This window comes from Microtus pennsylvanicus, chromosome 5, assembly GCF_037038515.1.
Source record: "Microtus pennsylvanicus isolate mMicPen1 chromosome 5, mMicPen1.hap1, whole genome shotgun sequence".
Classification (NCBI taxonomy): domain Eukaryota; kingdom Metazoa; phylum Chordata; class Mammalia; order Rodentia; family Cricetidae; genus Microtus; species Microtus pennsylvanicus.
Genome location: NC_134583.1, coordinates 106,858,241 through 106,870,098, shown reverse-complemented (window position 1 = coordinate 106,870,098; position 11,858 = coordinate 106,858,241). Strand labels below are relative to the sequence as shown.

At 45.2% G+C, this 11,858-nt stretch overlaps 1 protein-coding gene across 8 annotated transcripts in view; it reads right to left on the bottom strand.

Moving 5' to 3' along the window:
- Window positions 1-11,858, bottom strand: part of Smarca2 (SWI/SNF related BAF chromatin remodeling complex subunit ATPase 2) — a 170,454-nt gene that overhangs the window by 70,934 nt on the left and 87,662 nt on the right. For all 8 annotated transcript variants that reach the window (XM_075973757.1, XM_075973760.1, XM_075973759.1 and 5 more), the window contains exons 21-23: window positions 10,734-10,820; window positions 6,010-6,056; window positions 3,827-3,993 (exon numbers count right to left, since the gene is read on the bottom strand). In XM_075973757.1, the coding sequence (XP_075829872.1) occupies window positions 3,827-3,993; window positions 6,010-6,056; window positions 10,734-10,820 (301 nt within the window). The remainder of the gene's footprint in view (window positions 1-3,826; window positions 3,994-6,009; window positions 6,057-10,733; window positions 10,821-11,858) is intronic.

The following is an 11,858-nucleotide window of genomic DNA, read 5'->3' as shown; positions in this document are numbered from 1 at the left end:
GGAAGAGAATGTTTAACGTTTCTGACCAGACACCTCTGCAACTCCACAAATTCTAGAACATTCTAACTCTAACATCTAATGAAAACATTCCCTGGACTTATGTCTGGACTTAGAAATAATGGATAATTTAAAAGCCACCCGTGTATGTACATGTATACTCACATGCTTGCAAACACTGACTTTAACGGCGCAAAGCAACTTTCCTGAGAGGAATTAGAACAAGGAACGAAGACTTACTTATCCCAAAAGAATCAAAGCAAAAAGAAATTTGCTCTCTACTGCCTGGGCATTTGGGTTGGTACTGAGGACAGGATGGCAAAGCCATCCAAGTGAAGGGCTGTTCCCATTCTGAAGACCCAGAGCCACAGTCTCTAAAAGTGAACCTCTGTGTTTCTGAGGCCAACTCACAACAGGGAGTTCTGAAGAGCGCACTAGGCAGAGATCACCAGTCCCCATGTGGCGCTCACTTGTGAGCACATGTGTGCTCCACTCTCACCGTCTGTACCAGATTGACCGGGCCTCTTCATAAAACACACGGTGGAAGGGACAGCACCAAACGTCGCCAGTGTTCCACCTGCATGTATTTTCGCTAGGGAAGTCCTGATGCTGGCCTCTGAACAGGCTGATGGGGAAAATCTAAGCGCGTTACATGATACTCCCTGGCTGGCTGCTGTACAAATGTTTCTCCTATGCGATGTTCTTTTTTTTTTTTTTTACGATGAAAATATACCACAATTTATTTCAGAGGCTTAAAACATTTAACTGACTCCAGCCAAAAGAATCAAGTTACCCACTCGGGTCAAGTTCCCAAACACGGGGGATCTGTTTTTCACATTTAGTAAAACTAATGAGCATCCTCAGGAGGGAAGAGACTCCATCCCCCAAATACAGCGAGTGGGGATTAGGGGCGATGGTCTGAGGCTCTCCTGCAACAAAGCAAGGCCCTTTAGACTAGTCCTACTTTCTAAATTCGATGTTGTGTTTGGTGAACCTGCTCAGATCCTTCCAGGGGAAACTTCAGGGACCTAGACTTGGGGGAGGAGTGGCTGTATTGAGTGGGACTCAACTGCCAAATCGCCCCCACCACCCCTGAACTGTCTTGCTGAGATTAGAGCAAACCACTTCTCTGTCCGTGATGCTAATGGAAGACATGTTTGTTTTGAAGTTGGCCTCCTCTATGCTGCCTTTCCAGTTAGTCTTCTACACAGAAAGAAAATGTTGGCTTCTCTCTGACGGTTTTAGAGGCCCCTGTCTGTTACTAATTGGCGAGTTTGCTATGTGCCCTCACAAAACAGCCTAAGTTCACGATCAAAGTATGTGGTGCAGCAAAGCCGGCTACCTTGTGACTAGGGCACCAAAAGCATAAGGGAAGAGCTGGGGTCCATCATCCCCTGGAGAGGCATGTTCCCAGGGACCCACAGACTTCCCACTAGGCCCCACTTCTTACAGGTTCAACCATGCCCAGGAAAGACATCGTGGGGAGGAAATATTTAACACACGGGACTTTGCGAGGAAATCGAAGATCTAAACTAGAGTTCTGATCCCTCCAAAAACGGAGAATTCTATATGAAAACCACACCCACCCTTTAGTTAGGGATAATGGGGATTGAACCCAGGACCTTGCACACGGTAGATTAGCATTCTGTTGCTAACCTACTAGTCCTAAAAAACTCCTAAACTGATACTTAATCTCCCACACAGAGTTCAGCTTGAGAAGACTGTACACTTGAAGCTTATTCCAGGTATGTTCTGTGTCTTGAAATATACTCGTACGTAAGCAATGCCAGTTGCAGCATTAGATTACTCGTAGGGAATTATCAGTCACATGTCTGTCCTCTGCTTTAAAGTGAAAAGCCAAGCAAACAAGCAAACAAAACTCTGTCCAAAACGGCAAGAGGAGAAAGGATGGCATTGGTGGATCCTTGGAAGCCAGACACAGAAACTGGCACTTGGGTGCTCTGAGGTGACAACCTTCAACAGTTTTCATCATTGAAAATTTATCTGGTAAAGATTAAGTCTTAAGATCGGAATAGAACCAACTGGGAAATATGCCTTCCTAGAATGAAATAAGCTCAAGGGTAAAACAAGCACTGAAAAATCACAGTGTCAAAGGAGTCCTCGGGCTCTCCACCCGAGACCCCAGGCAAACAGATTAAGTATGTATCTTCTGAGTGTTTGAACTGTAAAAAAAAAAAAAAAAAAAACCAAAACCCCCCCCAAAACTGGAGATTTGACATATTATTTAAAAAAAATAAATAAAATTCAATCATTTTTCATATAAGCTACAGGACTGCCTATGAGAAGATCCGGAATTTCCTGGCTTGTCACCTCCGTTGGTAGACACGGGCCCAGGATGGCTGCTGCTCACCAGCAACCTCTTGGGCATTGCTGGGGGAGTCTCAGATTGCCCTGCAAGAGTTCATCCAAAGGCAAGCGCTCTCCACTGCAGGTGCACGGGACTTAAAGTGCTCGGCAGCAGCATCTATTTCATGGTGAGTCTCTCTGATGTAGGACATGACCCCCGTTGCAGGAACACAATTAACAGCAAGGGGCCATTGTGTTGAAAACTACAGAATCTGCCAGAAGGAACACATTGCCAGACTGTCATGAGGGCTAGTTTCTCACTGAGTTTTGGCTGTCTTAGGAAATTTCGTCTTCTGGATTAAACTTTGCCATTTGCACTGACAAAGGAAAAAAAAATCATTTCCCACGACAACAAAACAAGAGGATAGTAGCTAAATCTATCTGCTATGCAATCACAATCTTCACAGAAAAATACTTGCTTAGCTTTTAGTGAGAGGCTTTTTCCTCCTGAAACCAAAGTTAAGGTGTCAAATTTGGTAATGAAAACCTGAAGACGTTTTATGACCCGGATGACAGGGTGGTGTGGGGAGCAGCTGGGTGGGTAAATACTGACATAGCCATCGGTACAACGCTCTCCACTTCCAAACCGAGTGCCCGCTGTCTGGAGCGGAGAGAGCCTGTCTAGGCATCATGGTCCCCGTGTACCACCTTTACACACCCTCTTCTCTCCAGAAGCCAGTTCTTGTTGCCCTAGCTCCCAGCTGTGTGGCCACGTTCAGAATCCTTGTTAGAATTCTGCTGATGGACAAGCTAGCTGTATTTCAGGTCTCCACTGGGCATGCTCAAACCAAGCATTTTTGGAACTAGACAATCCCAGTTAAAAACTGGTTTGACAGCTCAGCTTTGTGTTTGAGTCTTCTAAGCGGAGATTGTAATGACAGGCACAAAAGACACTTATGTGCTGAGAAAATTAACAACGCCAGTGAAGTGTTTTCCCTTTTATCCTGCATGTAGCCTTACATAGCCTTACAGTAACGGTTATGACTATTATTATTCATAACAAGAACAACAACAACCAAACAGTTGAAGAGGCAAGCAAACACTAGCCAGACTGGAAATCACTTTTTGCCGCTTAAAAAAAAAAAAAGATGTTTTTTCTTTCTCTATTGAACTTTCTGATGTTAGATGTTGTATGTGTACACTTTGCCTGTGTGCATGTATATCACATGTGTGCAGTGCCCCTGGAGGTCAGAAGAGGGCACTGTAATCCTTGGCACTAGTGTTATAGATGGTTGTGAGCTGCTGTGGGTGCTGGGAAATCTGTGTTGGTATGTCAGGGGGATAAACTGCAGATCATGTCAGCGATGTGAAGGGCCTCAGAAGACATAAACTCTGCATCTAGCAAACCCACGTCCAGCCTTCAGGCCCACTCCACAGTGTTATTCCTTCTGCTCGGCGCTCAGGGCCCACGGCCCCTTTGTTTCCAGTAGTGTGGTTTGAGGCTGATGCCTCCTGCACTTACCATCGAGGCGCAGGTAAAGGAAGTTCCGAAAAGCAAAGTAATCCTCCATGATGGTCATGAGAGACGTCATCTGGCAGAAAAGCAGCACGCGGTGGTTAGTCGCTCTCAATTTGGGCAGAATACGATCAAGTAGCTCAAACTTTCCCGAGGCCCGATACAGCTCAGCCCTGAACCCAAAAACGCAAAACAAGAAGGCAGTATTACGGCTGTCTTCTTGAGAGATCCAGAAGTGCTTAGCTCTTCAGATAGAGCCTTGCACATAGTAAACATTCAGTCAGCAACCGAGGATGGAAGGATGGATGAACGAATGGATATCAGCTCCAAAGCCATGCGAGCATTTAGAGGGGGACACACTGTCCGTAGAGAACCCGTGAAGGGTATGATGTGCGTGTTACATATGTGGCATGTGCCACAATGAGAGGGGAACCCTTCCGCACCTCTAAGATTCTTCACGGTGTGCCGTCAAGTTAATTTAGGACACGCACGATTCATTCAAATGCTTCCTGAACACCCACTGGGCACCAACACAATGTGGCCAGGCACACCGTGATAAAATGTGTCACTACACGCTGTGGTTAGGACTATAAAGAAAAGCAGCAAGTGACAACGGGAACTCAGAGTGTGCTAACCCCTGGCAGATCCTTTCAGAAACGAAGTCTTCCCAAAGCACAGCCATGCCCATGTATTTCTGTCTGTCTGATTCCCTCCTACACTATTCGTATCAAGAGGTATGGCAGACCTTATGGCCCACAAAACTGAAAGTATTTCTTATCTATCTCTTTACTGATACAATTTGCCAAGCATTGACTTGGAGGGCATGAGGTCAGTGACTTCCCTGGAGAGAGAACAATTGAGCTAAAACCTGAAATAATGAGTGAAGAGAGAGCTAAGTGAGAAATGAGGGCATGCACAGAGAAAGGGAAAAGCCTGGGCATGGGCTCCGGAGCAAGCAGGAGCCAGTGAGCCTCACAAACTGGTACCAAGTACTGGTGAGAGTAACTCAAGCGTAAGTGAGGCAAGGAGAGGGGGACCTCAGGACAGAGCTGGGTGATGGGGACGGAGCAGGGACTGGGGAGACCTTTGTGGACTGTTTTGGTTTTCAATGCAATGGGCCAGGAAGATGCTCTGTAAACAGGAGTATGACCTGGAGTTAGCCTGTTTCACAGAGTTGCTGTGGGCACCTGTATGAGAGGACTGGGGAGGGATAGGGTCCTGGCTTATTGCAGAAGTATAAGGCAAAGCATGATGGGAGAGGAGAGACAATGCTGTGGTAGGGAGGAAGGCAGAGGTAGGACCGTCCTCCACGATAAACCTGCTGCTTCTCAAATCAACAGGACTGCGTTTTGTAACACTGAAATTTATTTTTAGGGTTGGAACTGTCTGAAGCAGTCACCCATGCACAGGCAGTCAACAACACTGAAAACACATCACTGGGGGGCAGGATCTACGTCCTGGTACATCTTCACATTTGTCTTCCCGGCTGAGAGCTGTCCCTTAATAGCCCTGCTCCCCCGTCCCTCTGGCCATGCTGGCTGAAGCAGGAGTGTCCTGAAGGCCCAGAGGACAATTGAAGCCAAGGACTGAGGAGAGTCCGTTGGCCCTAATCCCGGGAGGATCCAGTTCCTGCTGACCCTGCCTGACCCTGGGATTCATTTCTCCTGGGGTGAGACGTGAGACATTCTGTGTGAGTCCCCTTCACTGTCTCTCTGCTGTAAGGTGTGGCTCTGTCCTACGTCCATGCTAACAACAACAACAACAAAAAGTCTTTCTTAGATCATACTCCAGAAACTGACTATAAAACTGATCATCCACCTATGGCAGGTGAGACGTTTGTTCCTGCGTGCAAGAGCTGAACATCCACAGGAAATTAGTAGGGAAAAACCAACTCTTCAAGCACGAGTTACACTGGTGTATGGTTAGCAGTCACCACACTCAGACTCAAACGGTGTTTTCAGAACGTGAAAGCACTGGTAAGTCTCTCCCATGAGACCCACATCCTTTGAACAGACAACTGCTTAGTGCACGCGGAAATAGACGCAGGTAAAGTACAAGAGAATTGTGCTTAGCAACTTCTGCTCCTCTGCAGGGGAGCAAGGAGGGCTAAGGCGACCGATGCTACAGAAAGACTTTAGGTAAGGCCAATAACAATGCATCTTGAAAGAGGGGGAAAAAAAAGGATTTACCCATTGATGACCCCATTGGAGTAGCCCAGGTGTTCAGCAAAGGATTCCTTGAAAACAGAGAAGAAATTGATTTTAATATGTAATCATTAACTTCTTGGTTTCTCTAGTATGTTTAAAGAGTAGTCAAAGCAAATCAAATGATCCCTGAAGAGCAAATCAGAGACTCAGGTCTCTGAGATCCCTTTCTGGCTGATCGAAGAGTGCCTGGACATGCATTGGCCGGGAGCTGAACCCGGAGCTGTTGCTGGGGATCCACCCACAAGCTCACAGTTCAAGCTAAAGGAAGGGTGTGGTGGGTATTAGCTCGCCCATGACCTTGGGCTATCTGGGTGCTTCTTGTCTGCCTATGAAGGAGGGAGAGTGGTAGCGTTCTCCTGGGTGGTGAAGCCCGAGTCAGGTGGCAGGAAGAAGCATGTGATCAGTCCCCAGCTTTCCAAGGACTCTGCAACTGGCTTTACCATATCCTGTATTCATGAACGTATTGCCCCCTTTCCAGTCTTAATAAATCCTTGACACCCCTTAACATATATATGCATGGATTTCTCTTAACCGCAGAGTTTAATACAAACCAGTCACAACTACCATGTAAGCATAAACATAACACACACACACACAAACACACACACACACATACACACACACACATGCCATAGAAATAACGGCCATTACGTAACATTCACTGACATCACCCCCGGTCCTGCCCTCCCTTTCCTCTTTACAAAGCCCTAACCACACTATACCAGTGGTTCTCAACCTTCCTAATGCTGCGGACCCTTAATCCGATTCCACACATAGGCTAGGAGCTTTTAGACCTGTAGGCTACACAAAGAGACCCCCTGCTCAAAATAAAACACAATTTTTATTTCTCAAGTTTGAAGGTCCCCAGGGAGCTAACTCCAGTCTCAAAACTGGGGTTATGGAATTCTTTGGTATCAATACACAGTGTGTGGAAAACAAAACAGAACATTGGCAAATATGTACGGCATCTTGAGCCCATAACAGCCAAAGAGTCTGTGGTGGTTTCAGTGTAATTGGCCCCCGTAATCTGGCAGTGACAGTGGAAAACAGAAAGCTGGTGAGGATGTAATTGAACAGGGAGGGCATGTTCCAGCCCCAGCAAACAGCAGAACTTGGCAGCTTCGGCTGCGAGGTTCTGGCTTTCGAGCTAAGGATAGCAATGGAAATCGCCTCCACACCTAAGGAACGCCCCTAGGGCCAAGCCCGTGTCAGGGGTGTCCCTGAATGGAGGCCTAGGAGAGAGGCCATTGTGTGAAGCTGTGATGTTGAAGCCTGGATCACCCTGGAAAACCCAAGATGTTGGAAATGCCGGAGTCATGGAATACCTGCTGAGGAGAGCTGCTAACAGGGAGTAGAACCAGCCCAGGAGAAAGAAGTGTGTTTCTGTCAACAAAGCTGAGAAATGGTGGGGATTTAAAGAGTGCTCTGACTTCAGATTTGGAGTACAGAGTTCAGAGTTTGTCCAGGCAGTTTTTGGTCTTGCTTTGATTCAGTATTTTCTTACTAGTCCCCTCCCCTGTGTTTTGGAATTGTAATGTATGCTCTGTGCTATTATATGTTGGAAGCATGTGACTTTTTAAAAAAATATTTGTTTATTTATTATGTATACAATGTTCTGTCTGTGTGTATGCCTGCAGGCCAGAAGAGGGCACCAGATCTCATTACAGACGGTTGTGAGCTATAATGTGGTTGCTGGGAATTGAACTTAGGACCTTTGGAAGAGCAGGCAATGCTCTTAACCGCTGAGCCATCTCTCCAGCCCCAGCATGTGACTTTTTTAGACAATAAGAAGCTAGAGCTAATGGGCCAAGCTATGATGATTTAATTAATAATGATTTAATTAATACAGTTTCTGTGTGATTATTTTGGGGCTAAGAGGCCAGGCACCAACAAGCAGCCCCTCCTTCAACATCAGTTCTGTATAGGTAAGAATAATATCTCAAAACTTTCAGGAATAGGAGGGTAAGTGACTAGTTAACCACAATGCAAGCATTTTAGCATTAGAAATTGTTTCTTATACTGCCCTGCTCTCTATCCCAGCACACTCCAGTAGGAGCAAAAGGCACCTTCCATTTACTTAATGTGATTTTTATGAGCTGCTTCATGTGTTCCAAACTAAAGAGACTGGAGAGAAGGCTCTCTCAGTTAAGAGCCTTGGCTGTTCTTTCAGAGGACCCAGGTTCTATTCCCGGCACCTGTGCAGTAGCTCACAAACATCTCTATCTCCAGTTCCAGGGGCTCCAATGCCCTCTTCTGGCTTCCACGAGCACCAGGCACATAAGTGATGCACAGATCAACATGCAGGAAAAACACTCATATATACAAATTTAAAAAAAGTAACTTTCAAAGTTGACCCACCCACCAGGCCTAGAATCTGTTTCTCTCAGTACAAAGGTAGAAGACAGTTTAGAGGGTCAAGACTTGCCCACCCAGTCACACTGACAAAGCAGCCTGTGACTGGGTCTCACTGCTGCTCAGGGGATATAGACTGTATATCTAAACACCTACAGCTTGTCTGTAGGACTTTTTAAAGTGCTCTCACAGTTCAAATTCTGCTCAGATCTGTAAACACACCCCCTGCTTATCCTGAAGCTCTGCCTCAACTGTGCCGTGTAATGCTTGACGGACGTGGTCTCCTGTGCCCAGAAACCCTATGGCATCTAGATGCTCTGTCATGTCCATGGATACTGCCCCTTATATTCATAAATATTTTCATCTGCATCCCCAGATGTCCTCTCTGTCACAAGCATCCATGTCAGAGCTAGGGTTATTACTGCTGTGATGAAACACAATGACCAATAACAACTTGAGGAGCAGAGAGTTTATTTAGCTTACACATCGTGAATCACAGCCCACTGAGGGAAGGCAAGAAAAGAACTCGAACAGGGAAAAGGCCTGGAGGCAGGAGTTGATGCAGAGGTTATGGAGGGGTGCTGCTTGCTAGCCTGATACTCATGACTCTATCAACATGTTTTCTTTTAGTATTCAGGAACACCAGCCCAGAATGTTTCTGCACACAATAGGCTGGACCCTTTCCCATCAACCATTAATTTAAAAAATGCACTATAGGCTTACCTATAACCGAATATTCAAGAAGCATTTTCTTGATTGAGGTTCCCTCCTCTCAGGTGACTATAGATTGTGACAAGACGACATAAAACTAGCTATCACAATCTAAAAATACTCTGTCTAGTAATCAGATACTCCTGTGTCTATGGACTCTCTCTGAATGTACAGATATTCTCCCTTCTATCACACCCCTCCTTAGGTCAATACTTCCCTTATATATGTTCTCCCTGTCTATGAATGCTATCCCTGTATCTGAGGATGTTATCCCTAGGATCATGGATGCACTCCTTACACCTATGAATAGCCTCCTCTGCCCACAGGTATTCTCCTGGTATCTACTGATGGTCTCCTATGTATAAGAATTCTATCACTATGATCAAAAATGCTCTCCTAATGTCTCTGGGAGGTCTCCCTTTGTCCATAGATGCTCTGTGCCTATGGATAGCTCCCTATGCTCATAAATGATCTCCTTATGTCTATGAACACTCCCCCTCCCCTGTGTCTATGGATGATCTCCCTCTGACCATAGATGTTCTCCTTACATCCATGGATGTTCTATGTCCAAAAATGCTTTCTCATATGTCCACAGACACTCCCCCATCTGTGGGAGGATCTTCTTCCTTCCCTGTGGGTTCTCCCTCTTACATCTACAGATGCTCTTTCCTAAGAACTTGAAGGCCACAATTTGTGTCCCATTTCACCCATTCATCCAGCTGGGATGGGCCTCTAATACAGGGAGGGGTAGTAAGAAAGCATCAACTGACCCAACATGAGTGACCACCAAAACATACTGGCGATAGAGGACATTCAAAGCTAAGACTATTTCAACTCATTTTGTCCTGCAATTCAGCTTTGATTTTCTGGAAGGCTCTGTCAATTGTTTAAATAGAGTATAGCCCTACAGTGCTTTTCCTCTCGGCCATTTCTTCTGTTTAATTTGTAGTAGGCAGTGGCCCTTGTGGTGTCAACAGTCTCAGGTACCTGTGGTTCTGAAGATGATGAAGGTGGCTTCTTTGTACTTCTGCTCAAGCCAACTGTCCCACTAGAGTGAGCCTTGTCAATGAAGGAATCTCATCCACATAGAGCAAACAGGGTAGAAAATGCCCTATGATCTAAAAACAGTGTTCTAGCATTGGAACAAAACAACCATCTGCATCATCATGATGGAAACCAGGCAGGAAAAAAATAGCAATCTATGTATGCCACAGGCTAAAGCCAGCATCTCTCCCAAGGATAATATTTCACGAACATCTTTCTCTTCAATATCTATAAACACATTATTTAAGCGTTTCTCCAGCACCCTTCAGAGGAAGCTGGCTGCATCTGTCATTATCTTCAATTTCAGAACTCCAACAGTAACAAGGTAATTCACAGCATTAACCCAAATCCACACAGTGAGCTAATGATCCCGACATTTCCTCATGACTTTAAACTCTTTATATCTGGAATTATAAAATTCCAGATACTCAGGAAGTCAGTGCCAAGGTGGACCCGCACCCAGGAAACAGGCCCATTAATTCTGCCAGAAAAGTCGGAAAAATGCTGGCTGGACATCCCCACATAAGCTTTACACATATTTGGGGGGTCTGCCTTTCTAACCAGCACAATAAGTCTCAAAGTACAAGATCCAGACTCACCTCAATGTGTTGAAACATATATGGGTGGTTGCATATCTTCCTCAGCTGCATGATAGTGTTCATAAGTGTCTTGGCTCCTCCTTTCCCCTGAGCAAAACGTGCAATGGAAGGAATGGAATTAGTTATTGATCAAGTATTTCCAATTTTTTAAAACTAAGCTTCAAGACCAAGGGTATACCTTACTGGTGGAGACTGCCCTGCTTATGAAAGGCCTGGGTACAAATCTAGCACTGAAGAAAAAGAGTGGGGGAAGACTCAGACTGATTAGATAGCTTGCAGAAAGAACACAGGAAGGGCCCTGAGTCGTCTTACAAACCTTGAGCCCACAGTCCTGATGTTATTTAGCCATTTCTGGGTCAGACATAACATCGCCTTTGTGATTAACTCTTCCTACAGAAAAGTACATCTCACAAAATTAATTCAAGTCGATGGCTTTGTGTCAGGTCTGCCCATAGGTGTTACAGAATACTTGATTACACTATAAAGATGTGTCTTTGCCTAAGGCGCCTTCTGATTGTTTAATAAAGAGCCAAATGGCCAATAGCTAGGCAAGAGAGATAGGCAGGACTTTCAGGCAGAGAGAAGAAACTCAAGATGAATCGAGGCATGTGGAAGACACCAGCCAGACATGGAATGAGTCAGGCACACAGAATGGGACAAAGGTAAAAGCCATATAGTAGAATGTAGATTAATAAAAAAAATCAGTTAATTTAAGTTTTAAAGAGCGTTAAAAACAAGACTAAGCTAAAGGCCAAGCTTTCATTATTATTTAATAAGTCTCCATGTCATTATTTGGCTGGCTAAACAGAAAAAGAATAATAGGATTACACATAGGATTATGCATAGGATTCTGGCAGACCACAAACAAAGGATGTTAGAGAGAGAGAAACTGATTTTAACATGTCCTAAAACATCACCCAATACTGGGCTGCTTATGTTTTCTGCTGAGCTATCATGAGCAGTGTTAAGTCTCTGATAACAGAAACACTAGCCAGGCAAGACCCTCTTTTGCCCCACCCCAATGGAGTTAGGAGGGCATTGATGACACTGGCAGCCACTATTGCCACCCCAAAGTCCCAGTGCTTTATAGGAACAAGCCAGTATTCGCAGGAAGGCTCCCTGAAA